Consider the following 27,129-nt stretch of genomic DNA (forward strand, 5'->3'; position numbering starts at 1 on the left):
CAATCTGGTAAACCTCCTCTGAACGTCTTCCAATATCCTTCCTTAAATAATCACAGCACCCAAATGTGGTCTCAATAATGCCCTGTGTAACAGAAGCATAACTTCCCTACTTTCGTAATCATTCCCCTCACAATAGGCAAGAACATTCTGCTGGCTTTCCTATTTAATTACTATACCTGCATGTTAGCCTTTTGTGACTCATGCATGAGGACGCCCAGATCCCTCTGAATCTCACAGCTCTGCAAGTTCACCATTTAGATTATAAGCGTAGCTTTTCCCATATATTGGATTGTATTTTGACTCTGAAGGAGTGATGTACTGGTGATTGCTGTTTATTAACACATAGATCTATTTTGAAAATAAATTTGACAGTTGCTGCTTCATATTCTTCCTCTCGAACACTTCAGACACTTTGAGCAGTTCTTCTTTCAAAGTTGCTGACTGCTTCTCACTGAATTTTTCAATCAAAATGCATTCTTTAGTCCTTTTTAATCTCAGCATTATCCAGTTTCCCAGAGATAGCCTGGTAAATCTCCACTCGCCTCAGTCTGATCACATCCTTCTTGTAACGCAGTGACGAGAACTCTACACAGTACTCTAGATGTGGACTAACACAATTCTAGGAAAGCCTTCCTGCTCTTGGCAGAATGGTTAGTATTGCTGCTTCACAGCACCAAGGACTTAGATTCAATTCTAGCCTTGGGTGACTGGCTGTTTGGAGTTTGCATGTTCTCCCTTGTCTGTGTGGCTTTCCTCTGGGTGCTCTGGTTTTGTCCCACAGGTGACAGATGTGCAGATTAGGTGGATCGGCAATGCTAAATGCAGAGTTACAGGGATGGGCAGGTCTAGGTGGGATGCTCTTTGGAGATTCGGTGCAGACTTGAGGGGCCAAATAACCTCTTCCTGCACTGTAGGGATTCTCTAGCTCTAAGACTGAGGAGGATTAGGAACTAGAAGCCTGAAAGGGCAATGGTTATTGCTACCCCGTTGTTAGTTAGAATTACTGTCTGGGCAGAAGTGTAGAGATGGTAAACCTTAATCTGGGCCAACGTAACCAAATAGGGAGGAGAACATCATCATATATTGAAGATTAGAGGTATGAAGACCATTCCCCGTTCCTGTCCTTGACGTGACCCTGGGGTGTGTATTTGTATTTGACGAATAATGGAATGAGATTTGGCTTTTTAATAACTAACTCAATTAGTCTCCACTTTGAATAGTGGATTGTGTCTTCAAGTCCCACTTGGGACAGAAGGTTGCAACTGAGTTGACACTTGGATGCTGCACTGTAGGAATGTTGGGCCTTTTGGACAAGTTGTTAACCCTGACTACCTGGAGTGTTGGAGATCTGATGGCACTATTCATGTTAGCTACTGATCAGGAGAGGGAGCCCACACTGTTAACATTCTTGGACTAAGGAGGGAGATGAAGGGCAGTCTTAGTATCTTAGTTGCCAGCACAGACTGGGGATAGGACCAGGATCAAGACCAAGTTATTTCATCTTGGGTGGCTTAGTATAGAATGGTTCAACAAGAGGGAAGCTTATATCTTTAAAGAAATTTCCTGATGTTTACTATAAATTGGATGGCATGGTGACACAGTGCTACCTCAGCACACCAGGGATCTGGGTTCAATTCTGGCCTCAGGTCAGTGTGTGGAGTTTGCACATTCTCCTGTGTCTGTGTGGGTTTCCTCCGGGTGCTCCAGTTTCCCCCTACAGTCCAAAGGTGTGTGGGTTAGGTGGATTGGCTATGCTAAATTGCCCATGCTAAATTGCCCCTTAGTGTCAGGGGGATAGCAGGGTAAAGGTGTGGGGTTACAGGACTAAGGCCTGGGTGGAATTGTGGTCAATGCAGATTTGATGCACCGAATGGCCTCTTTCTGCACTATAGGATTCTACGATTCTTGCCAAATGGACAATTCCACATTTTCCCACATTATACTTCATTTGCCAAACCTTTGCCCACTCATGTAACTATCTATATCCCTTTGTAGCATCCATTAATCCTCTTCACATCTTACTTTCCTACCTATCTTCATGTGATCAGCAAATTTGGCAACCATTCCTTTAATCCCTTTCATTAAATGGGCCAACCCTTAGTCATTTATATAAATTGTAAGCAGTGGAGGTCCCAGCACTAATCCCTATGGCACACTGCTCATTACATCTTTCCATCTGAAAAAGACCCATTTATGCCAACTCTCTGCTTCCTGTTAACCAGCCAATCTTTGTAGCCTCCAGGTAGTCAGGTACATGCCTGGACAGCACCTTGGCTCTATCTGCTGCCAATGCCACCCTGGCAGTGTCATTGCCAAAGTAGCAGGAAGTAGTATCAGAGCAGCACTGTCAAAGGTGGTGGGGGCTGGGGATGCTGAAAGGGATGGGACCTTTGCTGCTCACATTTCAGAGTGTCGCCCTTGCCAGGGAGTTAAAGCTTCTGACTGGGGGAGTTGGGGGGGCAGATGTGAGGGGGTTGTGGAGGTTGGGTCACCCTCATGCCTGTGTGGGCCAGTGACCCAAACATTTAGTGGTGTGATGAATTTCCCTCCATGGTGAAAGTTTGGTGGTACTCCCCCTCTCTGCAGGGGGTTGCAATGTCCATCAGTGTGGGGAAAAGGACTCTGAGATCAAGGTATCCTTTATAAATGACATCCTGATTTTTGAGAAGCTGGGTTTGCTGGCATGATTTCTGTCGGGTTTATTTTTCAACCAATGAGTGGTTGAATCCCATCTGGTTATTGCTACTAGTGCCAGTACTATGACAGTTTTTGGGAGAGTTGTGGCAATTCCAGTACGCTAATATCTATCTATAGAACACAAAGGAATTCCATTATATAGATTTAAAAGCAATAACTTATGCAACAGAAATCCACTGACATTATTTAGGAAAGTATTAAGTTCATTGGTGAAGGTTTTTCAGCGTATTTAAATTTCAGTTGGCATTTGATAATATGCTGAGCACAAGAAAATTGGAGAACCATAACGTTCTTTATATTAATAATAAATAAGTTAAAGCTCTGAATTTGCTGCTAGTCATGCTGCAAAGCATAAATTATAGTGAGGAGGGTATTTGTTATAAAAATATTGCCATATTCCTCTGAATTATTTGACTGGCTAAGAAATGTTGGGTGATTTTAACAGATGAATTGCATGGAACAACTTTGATGAAAAGAGCCTGTGCTTGTTGCAAGCTTGGTCAGGTACTGGAGTACATTTCAAAGAAATTTCGTATGTCAGTAAGTTATGTGAACTCACTAATGAGGGCGTCCTTCAGGTCTACACCAGAGTTTATTTTGCTCAGGTATAATTACCAAGGCAATGTCTTCAAGATGTTGTCCAATTACAACCCAATACAGCTCTGGCACAATGGTGTGTTTTGCAGTCCAGGTCCCAAGTTCTGGAATCCTCTCCCCCAAATTCTCCTCTCGACCTCTTATCCTTTAGAGATCCTCTTTAAAACCTATTTCTTTCAGAAGATTTCAATCTAACCTAATATTTCCATCTTTGGGTCACCATCAATTTTCGATTAATTGCGCTTTGATGAAGTGTCCAGGGAGAATTTCCTGTACTAACCACACTGTAGAATACAACTTATTATTTTGTTGGACCTGAAACTTCAGGAATAACAACAATGCTCAATGTCCCACTTACCTTGTTTATATTGGCTTTGCAGAGGCCACAATGTAGAATCTCTTATCACTTCCAGATTGATTTCAGCTCTCCTTCAGATTCTTCAATGCCACCTACTAAGTGCATATCTCTTTATTTACAACGTACAAATTATTTTTAATTGTATTTTAAACCAACTGAAAAGACAGTCTATGTCCTCCTCTGTATTGCAGGCTGCTTCATCATATTTTGCTTCGTCCCAGCCACGTTTGTGTGAACTTTACCAGGAGTGATATGGATTATAAAATAATCGATAACTTGCCAACTAGGCAAATTCATCTCCTCTCCACCCATACTGTTTTCTCTCTGGGCTGTTATGGTTTAGTAGATGCTTGTCGGCCTTTGAAAGCTTTTTTAAGTGATCATTCTTCACTTGAGCACCTACTGCAGAAAGATAACTTATGGTTCTATTTGATCTTATCCTAGCCGAACTCCATATGAAAGCTATTAGGAGCAGGGGTCAGAGTTCATTTTCCTTTTCTCAACCCATGAGCAGTTAAGGGAAATGGCACGATGGCTGAGATGACTTTACATTTGCCTTGCTGTAATTTTCTTTGTTCTTAACATATTATTGAAATTTTATACCAAATCAGGTGGCCAACACTCTTGGTGGATAATGAGGCAAATGATTGCACCCATTATTTCAATGATTTGCAGAATTAAGAAATGCAAGAAGTGAGCATTAGAACATGTGACTTTTAAAATTAATTATTTAAATTACATCAAACTGGAAATGACACAATTTAATTACAGTTAAAAACAAAATTAATTTTGAAATAATTTAACTAGAACATTTCAGTGAATACATAACATCAAGTTAAATGTTAAGAATCATAAGCTTCAGTCAAATTAATAATATCTTGAAACTATTACTGACAGTGACTTTATTTTCTGATGTAGTTACAGAAACATGTTCCGCAGATATTTGAAGGCTTTAGATTTGTGACACAGTTGACCACATTTGTGTGCACGTTACTATTAAAGTTGTGAGAGTCTTCATAAGAACAATAAATCATTAAACTAGAAATAACACATTTTTGTATAGTTAAAATGAATACAAATATATAGCAACTGAGGAGTTTGCAAAGTATCTGCTTAAAAATTGAATGGACTTTCCAAACTATTCCTATATTGATAAAAACCCTAATGCAATATTCATTAACATTGTTTAAAAATGGAAACACACCGCAGTCATTGAGTCCGCTTTTGGTACTGAAGGCTAAAATGCACCAAATTACTTCAAATGTTACACAAGTGCACAATTTTTTTTAAAAAAGAGCATTTCTAATGTTTCTTAAAACTGAAACATCTAATCAATTGACATAATCAGTAATGAATAAGTAAAACTGTATGGAAACAACTCCTCCTCCCCCCAACCCCTGCCCAATATTTAATTACCACTCTTTTTTTATTCATTTATTTAAAAGGCACAGTGAAGATAAGGAGATTCATAGAATCATTCTGTGAAGTCAAAATACAAAAGAAAAATAAAATCCACAAAGCTAGCAATTTTTGTTTCAGATTATTCAAATAAGAATGCTAATACTGCACCCATCTGTTGATCCTATGATAAAAGCTTGTAATAATTATAGTGGTATGATGGAGTGACAGTAGAACTTCAGGCAATACTTCATTTTAAAAAGCACACGAGTTTACAGACACTGGAGATTAGTTATGTGTTAGTAATAGAGATCAATATTCCCCTCAGTTCCAATTCAGAAATTTCAGTCATGAAGTTACAGTAGAACAAATGGTAATTCTGCCTTGTCAAGGATGGCCATGGATACCATGAATAGGACTTTTTATACATTTCAATGGCTCAGTGCTACAGGAATTCAACATAATTTTGTGGAATAAGTCCCGTTTTGCCATTGAGAGTTCCTTCTAGCCAACCAGGTTCCCGTGAAGTGTGAACTGCAGAATGGAGAAAATAAAGAATAAGCACTTTAATTTAAGTGGAAAAATCAATTTAGTATAGCAACATCTTTATTATATTAATAAGCATCTATACCAATACATAACATGCACATAATCTATCTCCTTACACTGTCAAAAATAGAGTCCATGCACCAAAGAGTGCACCAAATAATGAAACAGATAGAACAAACTTTCACAATGTCTTTAGCTTCTTCCCTGCACACTTGCTAAGATTACTTCAACAAAAAGGTCCGATATTTTTGCTGGGAGTTTTGCTTATGCTATTGAGGAAGTTTGAAACTAATTTGGCAGGAGGATGGGACACAAGAATAGACGTACAGTCGGGAGCGAGGTTCAGTCAAAGATAGAAGGTAAACTAGGTGTGTCCATCCGACAGAGAAGACATGGGCAGGATAAAGCATATGGGAGGATTGGAAGGCTAAATTGCATCTATTTTAATGCCAGGAACCTGTCTGGTGAAGCAGATGAACAGCAAATGGAAATATCATATTACTGTAATCATTGGTTGAAAGGAGAGCAGGACTGGCAACTCAACATTCCAGGGAAAGATGTTCTAAGTGTGATCAGTTGGAGGGGGAAATGTAAGAAAGGAGGGGCATTACTGATAAAAGAGACCATCACTGCTGTAATGAGGGAGGATGTCATAGAAGGCTTTATAATTGAGGCCATATGGATGGAGCTTAGAAATAAAAAAGGAGTGATCACTTTGCTGGAATTATACTACAGGTCTCCCAACAGTCAGAGGAAGATGCAGGGGTAGATATGAGGGCAAATCACAGAGGGGTACTAGAGGAATAACATTATAATAGTAGGGGATTTCAACTTCACTAGTATTCACTGGAATCACCTTGGTGTGAAAGGATTAGAATTTTTAAAGTGCAACCAAGAGAGCTTTTTGTGCCCGTGCAGATATGGAATCACCTCTAGGTTGACTCAAATGGATAAATTGTGTACTAAGTATGCACATTCTGTAATAAGGACAATACTATTGCCTGCTATTTGAGCAGTCCAAAGATGTGCAGGTTAGGTTGATTGGCCATGGTAAAATTGCCCCTTAGTGTCCTGAGATGCGTAGGTTAGAGGGATTAATGGGTAAACGTGTAGGGATATGGGGGTAGGGTCTGAGTGGGATTGTGGTTGGTGCAGACTCGATGGGCCGAAGGGCCTGTTTCTGCACTGTAGGGTTTCTATGTTTCAGATAGAAAACTGTAAGGACTTTCATGTTTGCGAAAACTATAAGGACTTTCAAATTTATCCTACACCTAAGGGGAGCCCAAACCTTTGGTCAGATATGTCCTCACAATTACCATCTGGCCAGGTCAGAAAATGTGCAATGTGAAGAACATGGAGTTTCATAGAACAAGAGAACATGTGCCACTGCCTATCCAGAACATCACAATACTGTATGTACTTGGTAGCATTGAACTTGAATATGAAAAAAAAGAGACATGCTGTCAAATCCTTCATGTTGCACTCATCAGGACAGATTTACAAGATTACCATTTATAGTGGTAGATTGTATCTCTCCAGCTGATCAAAACAGGCAGAGTTCTGACCATACTCAACCAGCCCATACTTGCAAAACTCAGAACGTAAGTATCCAACATTAGATGTGATTCACTGACTGGACATTTACTAAATAATCCTGATTGTGTCAAGAATTACCCCAATGACCAATTTAAGATTATCTGTCAGGCTTGCACTGTGGTTCACTTTCATATACTAGAAGATACACATATTTGCACATGGCATCCAATCTTTTCTAAACATAAAAAGCATGGTTCAGACATTATACCTTTTTCAACTACAGTAAAGTTTGGGAGTCAGCCATTCCCTGATTCATCACCCATGGTAATGCCTAGACCACAGTCAACCTGCCTGGTTGAAATTTAAAAAAAGCTTGGTAGTTAACTGTGCCCTGGTTCCTTCCCCATGGCAATACTTTGATCACAGTAAGAAGTCTCACAACACCAGGTTAAAGTCCAACAGGTTTATTTGGTAGCAAAAGCCACTAGCATTCGGAGTGCTGCTGGGGAGTTCCACTCACCTGATGAAGGAGCAGCGCTCCGAAAGCCAGTGGCGTTCGTTACCAAATGAACCTGTTTGACTTTAACCTGGTGTTGTGAGACTTCTTACTGTAATTACCCCAGTCCAACGCCGGCATCTCCATATCAACACTTTGATCAATCAGAATCCACTTGTCAACCAATCAGCATCTTCTCAGAGTAAATTGTTGTTCCCTTTGAGATTCTTGCAAATCTGTATGTCTCCTTTTCCACAAATATGCAAACATGTGGTTTCCTCAGCACAAATCAATATAAGCTTAACTCTACACTGAGTGAAGGATGTTTGCAATTTATCAAATAGCTTTGGAGTGACTATTTCGATTAAGTACAATACATTTCACAGAAGAGGAAAAGAATCTAATATCTCTGGTCACACTCACCATTTTCAAAAATTGCTCCCACTTTGAAGGATAATTCTGAGTAATGTTCTGCTTCACATGAATAAACAGCTTTTGCTTTTGCAACTCTAAAAAATAAAAGGATCATTATTTCGCTGCAGAGAGAATTTGAACAATACTATTAAATAGCAAACAACAAATGTGGTTGCTGCATGTATAATCTAAAATAGATTCAGAGCATGACAGAATACTAGACTTAAAATTCACAGCATTGGTAAATTCTACCACACAAGTAATATAATTATATAACTGATCTAACTTTACGGGCACCAGATTTATACGACGGAAACCACAGAAACTCTACAGTGCACAAGTGGGCCATTTGATCCATCAAGTCTGCACTCACTCTCCGAGAGCGTATCTTTACCCAGGCCCCCCCCAATGCCTTATATCTACAACCCTGCACATTTACCATGGTTAATCTATCTAACCTACACATCTGTGGACCCTAAGGGGCAACCTAACATGGCCAATCCCACCTAACCTACACATCTTTGGACTGTGGGAGGATTCCGGAGCACCCGGAGGAAACCCACTCAGACACGGGAAGACACCGAGGCTGGTGTCGAACCTGGGTCCCTGGTGCTGTGAGGCAGCTATGCTGACTGAAGTTCCACTCACCTGGACAACATTTCTGCTGAAGTATATTGTGTATATTCTGGAATTGATCAGCAAGCTCTGCTCCTTTAGATACTTGTCTCCAAACAATAATTTTATAAATAATCGAAAACTAATACCAAGCCAATGTAGATTTTTAAAGAACAGAAGAGAAAATAGTGCAAACACTCTGCAGCCTCTGGAGTGACAAGGAGGTTAATACACTACTATTTCTGATTTTACCATCTGGAGACTGCAGAAAGGCATGCTGGGATTTCAAATACAACTATCACCTGAGGAGATATCCCAGCAAAGATATATTCCATTCAGAAATAAAGACTGCACTGGAAGAATGCACCATCTGTATTTAACTGGGGAAGTTAAAGATAGTGCCCATTCCAAAAACAAAGACATAAAATGATCCGTATGATTAGTGATCAGCCAGAAAATTGGAAACCTTTTAGAAACCAGCAAAGGGTAACTAAAAAATGACAAAAAGGGAGAAATTAAAGTACAAGGGAAAATTAAAACAAGTAGCTGCAGAGAGAGTGGATTCTTTGGTTATAATCTTCCAAAATTCCTTAGGTTCCTTTAAGGTCCCAGAAGATTGGAAAATCACCTTTATTTAAGAGAGGTGGGATACAGAAAGCAATTAGCTACTTAACCAAATACCCATTATTGGGAAAATCCATTATTAAGGAAAGTGCTGAAAAAAAAAAGACAGTTTTGTCAAAGCTTGTTGTCTCACAATACAACTTAAGGACTTTGATGTGTTCACTTAACTGCTTTTCTAATGTGACTTTATGTGCTAAGTGAAAATATACTTTCCCCTCCACTTGGTATTACAATCAGCTAAGTAAACTTTATTCTTTATACTTTGATCCATTGTCCTGTACTGAATTTGGCTTATAACCCAAACTAGTTAAAAGATTATCAAATAGACCTGTTCAGATTCTTAATGGCAATAATGAGTAAGGAAACAAGATTTTATCCAGTGTCAAATACTATACTAGCAAATAAGGGAGTTTTCCATACCCATTAGGAGGTTTGTCCCCAGTGGTAGTCAGAGGCGGAAACTGGAATGATGGTAAAGATGATGTTGGTGAAGTCGGTGAAGAACTGAACCAGGAAGCCATTGATGTAAATGAACTGAGAAGACAAAATAAAATGAGTGAATGATTAATTGTGTCAAAGCATACAGATGCTGTATTGTTAAAATTAATTTATAATTTTTACAAATATACTGGAGGTTTTAAATCAGATATTTGTTCTTATAGTAATGTTTATAAAGAAATTTGAACTCCTGGTTATTAACTGAAATAATTACTGCATGTGATTTCATGTCTTAAACAAAATAACCATTTACTGCGTAACAGTTAAACAAAGAGTACTTATTTAACACGCTATTTCATACATGCTATAAGCCTGAAAGTTTCAACAGGATACTTCCCGTTCTACTTTTATTTCCACCCATTCTCTTTACTTCACAGGATCACAAGGATTCCTTAATTTATCCTACACCAAACCAAGGTGCGCCACAGCTCATAGGAATTCACTTTGATTCTCCTTAGTGCTCCTGCTATTCTCCAAGCTGTGAGATTATTTTGCATCCTTCCACTGCTATTGTCTAGGCAGCCTCCAACTCTCTCTAAGCATCTCATGATTGTATATACACCTCAGCTTAAGCATGGTTCTCTCTGATTTTCTGCTCAGTGACTCCAAAATCAGAAAACACACTTGGTTTCTGGTAGCCCACTATAACTGGCCTACAGCCTCTGGTAGCTTCTCTTTCTTTGCTCATCTCAAAGATGCTTCTAGTTTCCAACTGTCCGCTTCTATGAGAAAACACACAGATAAATCTTAAATTATAAAAAGCCTCCTGCAATCTATCCCCAGTACATGGCATGCCATGCATGTACCACATTGAGAATCAAACTAATTAGCTCCAATGCACAAATCTTTCCTTTGATCTGAAAGGCGTATGGATACTTTAAGACCTTTCCTTGCTTACCAGTTGCTCCAAAACATCTGATCTGGCAAACTGTATTAATAATTTAAACCCTTTACTGAGACAACTGTAGACCTCCTGTATGCAGCATGAAGCTCACAGAGGTAGTTCATTATCTAATGCTTTCACACTTCCAGCTATGACCTCTAAGTATCCATGGACCACCTTCTGAATTGTAACTACTCCTGGTCTATTTACCAGCCACCCAGATCAGTTGTTTCCACAGTCTTATGCTTAAAAATCCGTAGAACAGTATCATAGAAAGTAGACTGCTGTGTGCATAAACTCCCCTGGATTAGCACTGCTGCAGGAACTTGAATAACAGAAATATCAACAAAGTAACAAGAACATGTAATTGAAATAAGATGTTTCCAAAGCTTTGAACATCATTTTCTTGGAGGCAACTTCACAGAAATAAATTGGAAAATACTCCATTAATCATTAATGACCCTGGCAAATAATGCCAATAATGACAGCACCAGCAGTTAACTGAAACTACATCCACTTCTATCTTTGTTTTCAGCAGCAAAGTTACACATTTCACACACCAATATTTCCCCTATTCTCCATCATCTGCTCCTCAGTGGGTTTCCCATTCATCCATCCAAACCTGCTAAAACATTGTGGAAAAATCTTCTGACAATTATAAAAGAGGCCTTACGAGATATACAGATGATACTGAATAAGGAAACACACAACGCTTACTATGCAGGCAGATCTGGATATTTTGTAATATGAACAGTTTAATTTTAGCAATTGTTGCGCCACTGCAATGTCTCGCCATTTTTTTGTAATGTGCAATGTCACAATGAGAACATGGTGCAGTGCCTAGATCAGGAGCTACGAGGAGCTTTCTTCTTCTTTGGTAGTCCTTCAAGGTCGAGGATGGCTTGCACCCACTCTTGGGGAGGTGGGTTCTGCAGTGACTGAATAGTCCAATCCTGGAGCCACAGGCTCTGCCTCAGGTTTGGAGGGTGATGTTTGATGAGGTGGGTGGGACCTCCTGGATTCTGTACTTTCTTTCCACTGTTTACGCTCGAGGTGGCTGGCACCTTTGCGAATGCTTCTTCTCCAGTTCTAGGGGATGCAATTCCCATGTGTCAATGGGGATGTTGCATTTATTTAGGCAGGTTTTTAGAGTTTCCTTGTAGTTTTTCCTCTGCCCTGCTAGTGATCACTTGCCATTGCAGAGCTCAGAGTAGAGCACTGACTCGGGAGCTGTGTGTCTGGCATACAGACAATGTGGCCCACACATCGCAACTGGTCGAGTGACCATTGCCTCGGTACTGGGGAGACTGGCCTGGGAGGGGACACTCACACTGGTATGCCTATCCTGCCAGTGAATTTGCAGGATTTTACAACGGATTGTGAACGTAGTCCAGTCCATCACACAAACTAGCCACCCATCCACTGATTCCATCAACACTTCCCGCTGCCTCAGGAAAGTAAACAGAATAGTCAAGGACCCCACACACCCTGGACGTACTCTCTTCATGCGCTCCTTTTCTTCTCCCGTGTACTCTATGAACAGTATGCTTTGTCTGTATTGCATGCAAGAAATAATATTTTTCTCTGCATCCCACCCAATACATGTGACAATAAATCAATTCAAATCAAATTCGGAGCAAGAGAAGACGTTGAAATCATTAGGGAGAACCTGCCTCTTACTACTCAGATGTCGCATTTCTCACGGTGGCAGAGTCACACCTTCCACCGGCAACAACTGGGCTTTCAAATCACATTTACACGTTGACAGTTTAAAAATGGGGGGTACGTGATAGAAAGCTTAGAAAATATTTGCCAGCTAAGTTCATCACTGCTTTAATTTAATTTTTGTGTACTGCAGTGTTTTGTTTTTACAATCTTTAACGCTTGTACAACAGTTAGCTAAGGTGACACTTTTGAACAGTCAGACTTCTCTTCCTTAAGTCCTGAGAAACTCCTTTTTTCTCTGTGCTGTAAAGAGATCTGTAAGCCCCTCAAGGATCATGTTTCCTCTGTTTATAGGCTTCAGCTGGATCCCATCATTTCTAGGGACTTTGGGTGATTTTAATTGTGCTGTAGCAACCTTAATCACTTAATGGCTAGAATTTTACATGCCCTACAGGCAGGGACTCCTTCTGACTGGGGGCATCCTCCCCTTAAGTCCCGTTCACCTCAGAACCTTCCTTCCCCCACCCCTCCCCAAGACTATCCCCCGTGACCCCAATCGTGCTCCCTCACAACACACCCTTCTCTACCCTCCATGCTTGGAATCTAACACTTTCTCTTTGGTTCCCTGGACCTGGGCTCAGGAAGTGACATGCAGTGCCCCTTTTGGCCACTGCAGCGCTGTTCCTGGAGGGACTGGAGAGCTGCGAGCCAATCTGAATGGCCTGCAACTTTCCAAGGCAGGTCTTCCTCTTACAGGAGGGGCAGAAGTCTGGCTGTAGGCCAGTTAACACTCAGAGGGTAATATGGTTGTGGAAGTCAGTGGGGATCTGTTACCAGACCCAAGCCTCCAATATCCTAAACATTCAGGCCCAGGAGCTGGTGGGTCATCCAGTTTAGACTACATATTCTCTGGGAGATTTATGCTCACTTCTTACACCATCTGCAGGTCACCAAATAGCTTCCAGTGCTTTTTTTCTCTAGGTACTCCATACTTTTCTTTTAAATGCTCTTGCTCACTGCTTCCCTCTCCTGCACTCTTACTATGAGTCACCCAGAGGAGAGTACCAAGGTAGGAGCAGCTTCCACAGTCACTGCTGCACCATCAATACTCACTCTTCCACAACCTACAGATTCAGGTCTTGAACGCAGCTCCAGGTGAGGAAAGCAGCAAGAGAGCACATTAGGGAGCAAAGAGATTCAGCGAGAGGGGAAGGGGGTCAGTTAGGCCGCAACTTGGAGGCTGGAGAGTGAGGCAGATCAAAACACAAGGAGAGGGGCCACTCCAAAATGGCACCATTCAAATTACGTGGGAAAAGTGCTAAAATAAATCTTACAACTCTCAACAAGATCACAGAACCCAATAACTCACCAATGTAAAACTAAACAGCCTTCAGCAGGGTCACGTTAAATGAAAACTTGCTGCATCTTTGGCTTTTGCATTATGAAACGTTCTGTCATTTAATCTCTCCCACCATCCGGCCTATCACAGATCATCCCTTTTGTTCTTCCTACCACCCTCTTTTTCACTTGTTCAAAATCTATTACATTTCTAGTTTAGTATCATGGAGTCATTTACACACAGAAGCAGATCATATGTCCCATTAAATCAATACCATCTCACCATGATATAATCCATTCACTTGCTCTCTGTCTCTAGCCTTGCATGTTTGTTTCATTCAAGTGCCATTCTATTTCCTTTTGGAATTAATCATGGTTTGTGCAAGTTCCAGGTCATTACCACTTGCTGTGAAAAATGTCTTCCTCACACTTACCTCTTGCCCAAAACCTTAAATCATGTCCCATAATCCTTGTGCCATCAGCAAATGGGAACAGTTTTGTTTACCTTATCTGCACCCATTATATTCTTCGTTAATCAAGAATGACCCCAATCTAACCTTATAGCTAAAACTCCTCTTCTCTGAAACCATTCTGATCATCTCCTTTGCCCTCTCTCAGGCACTTTCACATCCTTCTTAAAGTGTAGTGACCAGAAATGGATGCCATACTCTTAACTATGGTCTAACTAGAACTTTATAAAGTTTGATAAAATGTTGTTCCGTTCTGACAAAAGATTATTGATCTGAAACATTAACTCTCCTCAGATTCTGTCTGACCCATTGAGTATTTCTAACATTGCCTATTTTTAATTCCATAGAGGTAAGTTTTCCCCAAGATTTTCCCCTGTGAAAAATCAAAGCAGTAGCTCTATACCAAAAAATCTTTCAGACTCTCTACCTTTTCCATCTTCATTAAATGTTTTATACACTTTTCACAATTGCCTAACTCACTTCTCTGAGCAGCGCTCTGAAAGCTTATGATTTCAAACAAACCTATTGGACTATAACCTGGTGTCGTATGATCTCTCATCTTGTCCACCCCAGTCCAACACTGGCACCTCCACATCATGACCCTAACTCAATAGATAAGGAAGTGACCTGCTTTTGTCATTCAGCAAACAGCCCACAAAATATATGTAGAAACATTAACACCATCTATTCTCCTTCTAAACCTTCCATAATCTACCCATTGTTGGGGGCAGGCAGAAAAAAAATGAAGGGAGAAAAATCTTTCAATTCTGTGCACCACAGACATGAGATGGCTCAACTCAAATATTGCGTACCACAAAGACTCATCAGCAAATGGGAACAATTTTGTTTACCTTATCCGCACCCATTATATTCTTCATCAAATCAAGAACAACACCAAAGTAATTCATAACTAAAACTCCTCTTCTCTGGAACCATTCTGATAATCTCCTTTGTCCTTTCTCAGGGACCTTCACATCCTTAAAGTGTAGTGACCAGAAATGGATGTCATTCTCTTGATTATGGTTTAACTAGAACTTTATAAAGCTTGATAAAATTTTGTTCTATTCTGATGAAAGGTTATTGGCCTGAAACATTAACTCTCCTCAGATTCTGCTTGACCCATCGAGTATTTCTAACATTGTCCATTTTTAACTGCCGTACAGGTAACTGTACATTAGACCTCAGAGCTTTGCACCATACGAATTCCACCCACTCACTATATAAAGACATAATCTTTCAGTACCTGCAGCAAGAGCTGGGTTCTAGGTGAAAACACAAATTTTACAAATCCAACACAATTCAGTATATCAACTCTTAACAGAATGTTTTTTTACCATGGCCCTATATTGAGTTCACTTCAGCAAAAAACTTACAATTTCAATCAAAGAAGAATTGATATTACAAAAGGAGGCCTGCGTTGGTTCTGGTAACTATTTTAGTTATTAGAATAATGCAAGGAACAAAATCTCCCCCATAAAAGGTAAGAGTTAGGTGGTGTAAAGAATATCTTAACTCGTTTAAAACTAAATACAGTTGGAGATCTGAAATAAAAGCAGCATATGTGGCAAAACCTCAGCAATTCTGGCAGTATTGGCAGAGAGAGAAATAGAGTTAATGTTTCGAATCCACGTGACTCTATTTTAGAACTCTGACCCAACGGGCCAGATCTAGCACAACAGAAATCTGCAAAGTTAACAGTTGATTAGGATCTGAGAAGAAGGTACAAAAGGCATCGTTCCAGTCATGAAAAGAATTTCAACAAGTTCTCATTTAATAAATTAAGAATCAAACTTACGGTGAAGATGCACCATCAGTGGTATCTATATTGCCAGGATGGACACGATTCCTGGCTTGTTCTGGGGGGCTGTTGGAGTTGGAAGATGTTGTAGTTATCGAAGAGTGGGAAGAAATGGATTCCATGCTTCCACTTGGAGTATTATCAACGACACTGTTAGGATTATCAGCTAAAAGGAAAATAACTCCATGAAAGCAACAACACATCACACAATATTGCTTAAGTACTGCTGAATACCACAGCAAAAGTAGGAAAATGGTATCGGAATACATTTCTGAAAAACTAAACTGCATTAAAAATAGACTATTTCAAAATAATGCCGCAAATTACTATCTGGATCTCCTGATCCTATAAAAAAAAATGTTTTCATTAAGATACAAATTGTAGTACAAAATACTGACAACAATGTCAAAATCTAATTGGTATTAAGAGAACAATGTGCAAGAAAATATTTGGCAGAATCTACTCAGTAAAACTGTGTAAATTGCCATTAAATGGGAATTTCCATAAAGTGAAAAACAACAAAAATTAAAGCTGATCTGGTTCACAACTTTTGTTTGCCTAATTTACTTATACCAACTGTGAATACAAGATAATGTGTTAAATTGTACAACCATCATTCAAAAGATGAATACAGTCCAACTTTAAATTAACTGATAAAAAGTTGTCCCCTAAATGTGAAAGGGTAAGAGTCCCATTATAGCAAGCAGCATTATCTGTTGTAACAAACTCCACCATCGATTACTGTCTCATCCTGGCTTGAAAGACCCAAACTCTTTCTGAAAATTGTACACATCATCCTACTGAGGGCATTTGTTTCTTCCGATTACGTGGTTTCCATTTGCTTCAAACAACAAATTATGTTTCTAATGTGGGAAAACATTTGACAGAGTCACACATCAGTATAGATGACCAAAAGTTTGGTTAAAGGAGGAGAGAGCAGTGCAGAGGTTTGAAGGAGATAATTCTAGAGTCTCCTGAACTGAGGCAGGTGAAAGCACAACCACCCAAAGTTGTAGTGAAGCAAATCAAGGATTTTCAAAAGATCAGAACTGGATCTTAAAAGGGCTGGAGGAGGTTACAGAAATAGGAAGTAGAGAGAACATAGCACACACCAACAATGCAAGGCATTCTTTTCTCAATTTGCCATCATTCATGTGTTTCTTTGCATAGATTTGAACAGAGAATGACTGAAGTCTCAATAATTGTACATGTCAATATATAGGTGCTCTGTAATACCTCAGTATATACATCAGCAGCATGTTTGTTTATGTCAACATTTTCACTGCATGTAGATTTTCAAAACATGGTTATGCATCAGTTTTTAGGAAAACATGAATAACTTGCTGCCTCAAAGCTTTTCACACAGAATTCTTTGCAAAGTTCATGGAATAGAGTTTTCACCTTCTGCATGATTGAGAAATTGTGACCACACTGTGCTGAGCTAGGTTAGGCTTCAAGTTTCTGTTAAAATTTATTTGGAAGGCACAAATCTTCCATGGGCAGGATCGTAGATACGAAGGCAGTGGCAATAGTGGTATTGTCACTGGACCAGTAATCCCGAAACCGAGGTTCAAATCCAATCAATGGCAGATGCTGAAATTTTAATTCAGTTAAAAATCTAATGATCATCACGAAACCATTGCTGATTGTCAGAAAAACCCATCTGGTTCACTAACACCCTTTAGAGAAGGAAATCTGCACTCCTTACCTGTGCTGGCCTGCATGTGACTCCAGATCCACAGCAATGTGGTTGACTTTTAACTGATTGTTTGAAGTAGCTGAGCAAGCCACTCAGTTCAAGCGTAATTAGGGACAGGCAATAAATGCTTGGCAGCACACATCCCATAAACTAATAAAAAAATTATAGCTGTTTCTTTTATTTTCTTTTCATTAAAAAGCATTCCTTGATATATTTAATAGTGGGTAATCTGGGACATCTTTATGAATATAGCTAAAAATATCACCAAAAATGTGCATTTTACTAGAATTTGTTTAAAATCACTGAAAATTGCTACAAAAAAAAAATACGCAAGGAGAGTGAGCAAGACATCTACGTGAAATTAACAAGCCAGAAAGTCTTTAAATAGTGGAACAGCACAGCTGTTGTTTACCTAGGTGAAAGGCTTCTGCTCACAAGACTTGTTCTGGGATTGTGCTTTCACTGCTTTTGCAGGTGATTTCTCTGCAATACTAGTCTTACTCGCCTTGATGTGCATTCCCTTGCTGTCCACCTTCATTGCAGCTTGGGAACAGAGCATACAGCTCTGCCTTACTCTTCGGATGAGGAAGAGAAACAGCACAGAGAATACCAGCAGCAGTTGTCCTCTCCTCTGCCACATGTTGCTCTGCTGGATAGAGGGAAGGAACACATAGCTCCATGTCCTATCATCACTACATGGATCAACTTACTTGACATGATGGAGCACGAGTTTCAGGAGACTTACGACTCTTGCATCACATTATTGCTGACATTTGCAGCCTCCTGGAAAAAGAATCTCCTTCCAAGAGGGCAGGATGGATATGGATATGCTGTGCCAATAGTCGCCAAGGTCACATAGCTCCAAATTTCTCAGCACTGGCATCTTCCAGGGATGTGCTGTGAAATCCTGCAGATGTCACCATTTTGCTGCACAAGTGTATCTCCCAATTTGTAAGATTTTGGGAGATCGGGGAGGATCACATATACAGAAGGTAGGCAGTGGACTATTCATAAGCAATTTTACAATAGTGTATCAAGAAGCAACAGCTTAGTTATGATGCATTAACAAGTTAGACAGAAGTAGTATATGACTTATCACAGTTGAGAGTGATTTAATGATCCCAGTAACTGGACAGATATTTGGCACAGAATATGCTCATCTCAGTATTAACAGGGATAACAGAATTCTGCTCTCTAGTCAAAGAATTAGGGAACACTTCCCCCAATCTTCCTCCTCCTCAACTGTCTGAATGAAAGCTGCTGCTAATGGGCACTGCCACCTCACCAGGATACCTGACCAGGACTTCACCAGTACATGACCCTTACCATGTGCTTAAGCACTTGTTCACATATGTAGTGTTTCTGGGGCTGAAAGCTTACTCAGTGTCAAATAACTAATCAAACTATTCTGACCAATGGACACAGGGTAGGTATCCAAACTGTCACCTTGCACGAGGTCAGCTCATCATGTTAAGGGCCCTATCTTGTCCTTTTAAAATTCTTGCATAGACAAGTTGCCATCCTACCAGCTTAGGAATGTCAACATTGCCAGCCTGAACAAAGATTGTTCAGAGCTCCAGTATTTAGAAATCCTCCGTCCAGAGAATAAATAAATCCTGTTTAGTAAATCTGATAAAAGCTCAATACTGGACAGAAATACCACTTTATTCAAGGCCCCAATTTCTTGCAGGATTACAAAACCATGTGTGCCAGAGCTGGCAATGCTTCCACTTTGACACTGATAAAATCAGTGGGAAGAACAGAACTCTCATATCTGCTGCAGTGGTTTGATTCTCAGAGTTGAAGAGAGTCAACAACTATACGTGTGGCAGTAAAGGGCACATATCAACCAGAAATCTGTAATGAAAAGGAATTCCACTCCACCAACAGTAACTGGAAGGGCTGCATGCAAATCCCTGCAAGATAGCCTTGACACTGTGATGATGTCTTCATTCAGCTCCAGTCATATCTCCCAGATTTTCAAACCTCCAAACAAGAGTCAATGGGTGGTTCGAGGTGAGGGCTATGCTGTAAATAGGTGGTCAATGACACCGTGAGGAATCCTACACTGATGCAGAGGAGATGCCAACTGGTGTCATTTGAACATATGGGTGCTGTGATTCAGATGTCTGACAGATCAGGTGGCACCTGTCACATCTATCAGGTGCGGGCTGCAGAGACTTGTACAACACAATGCATCAGAAAGTGCTGGACATGCAGCTGCAGAATGGCAAGAAGCTCTCTGCTTCCTCAGAGGACGAGGCCGAAGGGTCAAGCCTGTTCATCAGGTTGCAGGAGAAGCCTTAACTAATTCACTCAGGGACAGTTCAGATAACCCAAATGTGAGAAGCCTCATGACACACCAATGCTGAACCCACTGCCCCAATGAACCCTCCCCCAACCCAAACACAAACCATTCCCACATCAAAATTCCTCCATCTCATTAACACCTTTGCTTGTCTTCTATTCTGACTGCACCATTCTCCGAGGTTGATGTCCATTTGAAAAACAGGAGGCAATAATGGAAGCAAACTTGAAATAATGTATGATTCATTTACATTTTCTGATACATTAAAGCAGTGGCATTTTCATCATCCTCTTTTATAACTAAGAAGTCTTTACTTTCCTGCTGCTACCACATGGTGCCACCTTTGTGGCTTCAACAAAGCTAGAGTCAGTCTCCCTTGCTCAGAGAGCTGAGGTGCCCTTTGTGAAAATTTTCAAGCTTGTCAGAGACTTTCCCACTTGTTGCTTTACCTTTTTGCTCCTTGATTGAGGCAACTTTGGCAATGGCTTTGGAAAGAGAAAGCTCTGTCTCAAAGTGACATGTGTGATAGAAGGGCACAATACTTGAACCCTCAGAGAAACAGTATCCTATCACAAGTATTGCAAAAGAACAACTTGTTTTTCCTCTTTATAGCAGATCACTGGCACAATGATTGTATATGTGAATGCCATCTGGAGTTAATAAAATGCACTTCCAAATGATGAGTGTCTTAACAATCTCTTATTTAGAGACTATTAAACCCATTAACTGCCTCTGTATTGGAGACAGCTTCTTTGTCTCTCTGTCCTCTTTCTCAGCTTGTCCAGTGACATAAGGGACTAAATTATCTTTCAGTTGGAATATAGGAACGTTAATCCATCTCATCTCTCTCAAATGCTGACAAACTTGCATTTCCACCATGTAGATTTTGTGAAGAGCAGGTGAGGAGGATTTAATTGTCTCCCTTTCTATTCAGTCCCTTCCATTGGTCCCTGAAAATGTCTTTCCAATCCAAACATTTATTTGTTAATAAGGAGCCAGTGAAACCAGGTTTTCTTGAGGTACAGAAACAGGTACATTTATTCATTACCAAGAAAAAATAAATATGCAACAACACACACACACAGATATCAGAAATAGGAAAGTTAGAGAGCAATATAAAGTTAAAAGAATATAAAATTAATTATTTTGCTCATGTTTGAGGCATACCGTTTTGAACATTGTGACCATTTGAAGTCAGATGGTGTCCTGTAGAATTCTGGAGTTGATGGTGTTTTGGTTGGTATGCTGTTAAAGATAGGGTGAAAGAAAGAGCGAGAGATCTTTCCTGCTAATTTGAGATCTTTCCTGCTAGTTCCCAGCAGTATTTTTAGATGATAGTCCCGTTTCTTTCCTCTCCTCCTGGTTCTCGCTCATTCTGCTTGGCACAACCAGTTTTAAATTCCTGTCTGTATATTCCCAGAAGGAAAGACGATTAGCACGTCTTGCATTCATTGTTGCAAAGTAATCCCATTATATGAGCTATGTATCCATCAAACTTCTGACATATTTTAAAATATTGACCAAATAGGTTATTTCATCCTCCAATAGCAGTTTTGAGTGTCTGATGATATCTGATCAAGTCCGGAACTTTGCAGCTTGAATGCTTTCCTTTCAAAGGTGTCCCTGTTTGAAGTGACACCACCCCCTCCCTCCCACCCCCTCCCCAGATGTGAAATTACACGCAACAGGTCTGCAGTCCAACTCAAATAAATCTTCTAGCGAAGTAGTCACCTCTATATTATCATCCATCAGGTGACTCATGGCAGCCATTTTGCATTATCAATGCATTTTCCTTTTTAAAAAAACAGGTCTTCTTTAAACAGTTCAACGTGCCTGTGGTTAGCTGGCGAAGTTGTAGGTAGTTCTCAGTCAGTCAGATTCCTGTCATTGTGACAAGTTTATATTAACACTCCTTTTTCAGTTCAGGTATAGCACAAATCCATAAATTCACATACATTTACTATATAAAAAAAAGGCACCAATCAATTCAGATTTCAATTAAGGAGAGTTAACGAATATCTGTTCATTTCAATGAACATTCATGCCAACTAGGTTTTTATATTTCTTTTCTTGCCAAATTTCTCTCTTGGTTTCTTGGAAAGCTTTGACTCCTGGCTTTATGGGCAACAAGTATGCTGAAATACCTAACTAATATCGGAGGTCAGATGGTGAGTATACTCTGGTTATTTGAACATAGAGAACAAGAAAGTCAGACACGATCCTGTCTTCAGACTACGTCCATGTATGAATATTTCTAGTAAGGGACTGAATATAACAGAGTCCTTGAATAATTTTTCCTCCTATACGCAAGGGGACTAATTGTAAAACCCTTATTGCTACAAATATAGAAAACATTGGAAATTAAAGTTTTGGGTTTTAACCCTTGCAAACATAAATTAAGACATGCCTGCACTTTTCTAGCATTTTCTGTTTTTTTATTTCAGCTTTCCATCACTGTGGTTCAGTAATCAGTAATTTGCATTTCACCCCACCTCTGTAAACAACAAACTGAGCACAGGTTGAGGGATAAAACTGGACATTTGTAACCTGTGTGAGTCAGCCAATAACTGCTTTAACTATCTGAGCTATCAGAACAGCCACATGACTTACTCTGTTCACAGGGATAATCGACACATGATCAATTAATTCAGAGAGAACAATTATTCCAGTATTCATTCCCTGGAGAATGTTTACTGAATAGCAACGAGATTCTAAAAGGAACACTTTGTTCATGACTAGGCTGTTCCCATTAAGATATTTGTACTGTATTTTGAAAAGTTCTTTCAAAACACTTTAGGTTTAGGGATACATGAAGACTTTGTGAAAGGTTTGGGAGAAAGTAATTAAACTAAAACTAACCTTTGTCTTCAACTCTGTGATTGGCATCTCCAAGGCTGGGAAACAGCCACATGTGCATGGTTTAGATTTTTTATCTTGGTCAGACCCATGCACATGACCAATGGGATTTGGAGCTAAAGACAATGGTCCCAAGCACCTGCACAAAAAAAATTCAAAAAGGGTGCAAAAACCCTGGGAGAAGTGATAGAGACAAGGAGAGATTAAAATAAAACAGGAGAGAGGGCAAGGAGAAGTTACAACGTTTCCAGTAAGGGAAGAAGACAGAGGTACACCTCAAATATATATATGGTATAGAAGTGTGCTGTGACATAGGAAAGGTTGGGATTACTGGAGTGGAGGGACTGCTGCATTGTTTTAGTTGCTACCTTTGCAAGAAACATTATCCTGAGACTCCTTATGCCTGCTCAAATAGAAATAAGTTCTTATATATGAGCCCATGCTACTAAATCAGATTTATCTTATTGCTGCTCATGCAGGTCTTGCTGTGCACAAAAAGGCTGCAATGTTTTATAATATAACCTAACACACCGATTATTTTACTGGACTAGAATCCAGAGGTCTGAACCAATAATCCAGAGAATCTGAATGAAATCACACCATGACAGTTAAATGAATTCAAATTCTCTTTAAAAAACAAAACAAGTCACTCTCAGATTTTACTAAAAATGCAACTGGTTCAGTAATCAGTTAAAGAAGACTGCCATTCTTATTAGGGCTGGTTGATAAAGATGAATCCAGTCCCACGCACCATGGCACAGTGGTTAGCACCACTGTCTCACAGCACCAGGGACACAGGTTCAATTCCAGTCTTGGGTGACTGTGTGGAGCTTGCACATACTCCCCGTGTCTGCGTGGATTTCCTCCGGGTGTTCTGGTTTCCTCCCACACCCCGAAGATGTGTGGGTTAGGTGGATTGGTCATGTTAAATTGCCATTTAGTGTTCCAAGATGTGTAGTTTAGGAGAATTAGCAAGGTCAGTAAGTGGGGTTATGAGGATAGGGCTTAGGTGGGATGCGGTATTGGAGAGTTGGTGCAACCTTGATGGGCCAAATGGCCTCATTCTGCACTGTAGGGATTCTGTGGATTCACAACAATGTGGTTGACGATGAGCTGCCCTATGAAGTGACCGAACAACCAATTTTGTTTTATCCAGGATTGCAGTGGTTGAAGAGGTTTAACTTTCACCAGCTAGGGATAGGCAGTAAATACAACCTTGCTAGTGACTCCCATATCCTGAAAATGAATTAATAATAAACAGCGACTGCAATTCCAAAGTTATTCAGTGGCTGTAAAGCAATTTAAGATACCTCAGGATATAAAAGAATTCAACTTTATTCATACAAGTGGATGCTTAAATGAATATCAGAAGTGATAGCTCCAAAGTAGATTTACGATGCATTCTCCTTGAGGATTTATTTCATGATTTAAAGATTATAATCACTGCCTCATTGACAGTGCTGCTGAAAAACAGCTTTGCCTCATTGATTTGGAAGAAACAAACAAGTTAGTCAAGATTCTTCAAATCTGTTTCTCGAAAATATTTTGTAATAAATCTGACACTGGCAAGTTCTGGATCAAACCCAACAGGTTTGTCTGAGCTGTGGGAAATAATTGCAATGTAACTCACACTGGAGCTATTTCTGAATCAATACTTTGGCTGCCAGAGTGTAGTGTAAAGTTCCCCTCACTAGGAAATGGACATGGAGCTGAACTTGCATACTAGAGACAGGTAGCAGGAGTCAGAAAATTTCCTGGTTTGGTGCTCCAACCTCAGGAAAAGATGCCCATGAGTATGGAATTTTCATTCAGGGTGGGGAGGGGTGTAATACTGGGGGTCAGGCTCACCATGGAAAGAGTTCAGAGGCAGTTACAGGGGCTCTGGGTGCCAAAGTGGATTTGTTTAAAAAGGCCCATCTCAGTGCTCTAGCACCTCATCTTAGTCTAATTATTACAATAATGCAAAAAAAAACCTCTACTTCTCACACATCACCTCTCCATACGCTTCCTCGGCCGACTAATGCCACCTCATGCTCCTGAACCCATCACCCATGCCCCATCATACCCTGCCAGCCAAACTATGGAGTGGGTCAAGGAGCACAGCCTTGAAATAGAGAGTATGATGGACCATAGAAGTGGCATAGCCTGGTACGGAGGACCTGAGAGGTCATGAGGGGTGAAGGTGGATAGAGAAGCACAGATTGGCATGGGGAAGACATCCTGCATTTACCTTTCAAAAGGTTCCCATATTCAGACTATGGTTGAAGACACCACTGAAGGACCATGAACCTGGCCTTACTCCACAGCACGAGGGGATGCCTATAGCGGCAGTAGGGCCAGGCTGATGGGGAATGCAAGCTGCAGGCTTGCAACTCACATTCTTAACTTGCCTGAATGAAAACGGAGGGGCACTAGGAGTCCTGGAATAGGGCACCCACTGCCCTAAAGTATTTAATTAGTTGTAAACATTTTTTGAGACATCCCGTTATCATGAAAGTGATTCATATAAAGTCAAGTCTTTAATTTTTTTTCTTTTTCTACACCATCATTTCCTTTCCTTATTGCCCTTTTTATGTAGGCATCTTGTTTCAGTCCAACCAAATTGACTTTGTAATATTATGTCGTGTTCTATTTCTGACACAATTTATCCTTGTAGCTACACAAATGACCCTGAGGATTTGTTTTAAAGAAATTCACTACAGTAATTTGTTTCATTTTTCAATTGCCAGAAGCTGAACTGCCACCCAGATTCATTGTTAGAGTTCTTTATCCAGCTGTTAGTCACAAGCTTAGTTGATTAGATTAATGTGTTTTGGACATTTTTCTCTGTGTGGATATTTTATGGATAAAAGGGACTCTGAAATAAGAACTTAAATTTATGTTTTGCCTTTTATATCCTCGATACGTCTCAAAATTAATTATGTTTAAAAGTATAGTCACTATAGTTATCTAGGCAAATCTGGCAGACATGTGGAAAGCAAACTCTCACAGAAGACAATGAGATAATTGACTATCCTATCAGTTCCTTTATGATATTGGTTGACAGATAATGTTGACATCAGGGAGAACTGTGATGCAATCTTTTACATCTACCTGAACAGTTAGCATCTCACCTGAAAAACACCACTGGCAACAAATCGGTATTCTCTCAGTTCTGCACTGTACACTGTTAATCTAGGCTGCAGCCCAAATTCTGGAGCGGAACTTGTATCACCTGAATCGAAGGTGATGCTGCTGGCAATTATCCAAACTAACTCGTGATTAACAAACAGAATGTTAAATAATAAGATGGTTTGGTATTCTGTTCATTAATCATGAGAATGAATGTTGATACCAAACATTAATTAAGTACAAGAGAATTACTAATGCAGAAAAGTCCTTGCAAGAAATTATTTTCATCAGGGGTGCTTAGGGCAAAAGAAACTGCAGGAATGATAATCAAAGAAAGGAATGTAATTTATCTTTTACAAAATAAATGTCAGTGTGGCATTGCTACCTTCATTATTACAATAAAAGTTCAATCATTTTCAGGGAGAAAGAACAGGGAAAGTCCCATAATTATCACACTGAATCAAGGAAAGAAAATGTCACAATTGAAAGTCAAGGGAATCGGAGGTAAATGTAAGATAAATAGTCACTTAATTCCCCTGGGCCTTAGCTCACCTCAGAGTTGGATGATTAGGGCTTCAAATCCCATTCCAGGATTTGAACACACAACATAGACTGGTACCTTAGCTTTGAAAGAGGGCTGCACTCAGATGAGATGTTAGAACAAAGCGTCATCTATCCATACAGATAAATGTAAAAGGAACCATGATAATTTTAGAATCGAGGAAGTTCTCCTATTATTCTAGCCATGATTCAACCCTTAAACATCACCAAAGTACATTAACTGATCATTCATTACATTGTTGTCAGTGAAATCCTACCGCATGCAAATTGGATGCTGCTTTTGCACACTTCAACAAATGACAGCACATCAAAAATAATTAACTGGCTGTGAAATGCTTTGGAGCATTCTGAATACAATGAAAGGTGCTATGAAGATGGGAGATTTTTTACTTCATACATAGCAGTTAACCTAGGCTGTGATGCAATAGGAAATCCTGACTCAGCTGAAGCATTCAACAAATGGGGATACTGTTGCTTTCAATGAAAGTGCAGATGTTTATTTGGTATTAAGATTAGAAGGAAATAACAAATGTTAAATTACAAAGGAAAAGGAGGTAGCTCATTGACCTTTAGCTGTTTTGACCTTAATTTCAGGGTTAGTGTGTGTGAAAATCTTGTAAAGATGGTCACTGGAAGTGACAAGACTGTGGTGGGGCTG

At 39.9% G+C, this 27,129-nt stretch overlaps 1 protein-coding gene across 3 annotated transcripts in view; it reads right to left on the bottom strand.

Moving 5' to 3' along the window:
- Positions 1-4,537: 4,537 nt before the first annotated feature.
- Positions 4,538-27,129, bottom strand: part of arhgap10 (Rho GTPase activating protein 10) — a 188,594-nt gene continuing 166,002 nt past the window's right edge. For 2 of the 3 annotated variants that reach the window (XM_080193094.1, XM_080193101.1), the window contains 4 exons: positions 15,934-16,102; positions 9,705-9,818; positions 8,055-8,140; positions 4,538-5,584 (listed from right to left, as the gene is read on the bottom strand). In XM_080193094.1, coding sequence (XP_080049220.1) covers positions 5,496-5,584; positions 8,055-8,140; positions 9,705-9,818; positions 15,934-16,102 — 458 coding nt within the window. In that variant the 3' untranslated portion in view covers positions 4,538-5,495. Of the gene's footprint in view, positions 5,585-8,054; positions 8,141-9,704; positions 9,819-15,933; positions 16,103-21,611; positions 21,825-27,129 lie in introns of those variants that run through there. The other variant, XM_080193105.1, reaches the window with a different exon arrangement.

The sequence above is a fragment of the Carcharhinus amblyrhynchos genome, chromosome 1 (assembly GCF_965287045.1).
Source record: "Carcharhinus amblyrhynchos chromosome 1, sCarAmb.v2.hapA, whole genome shotgun sequence".
Lineage (NCBI taxonomy): Eukaryota > Metazoa > Chordata > Chondrichthyes > Carcharhiniformes > Carcharhinidae > Carcharhinus > Carcharhinus amblyrhynchos.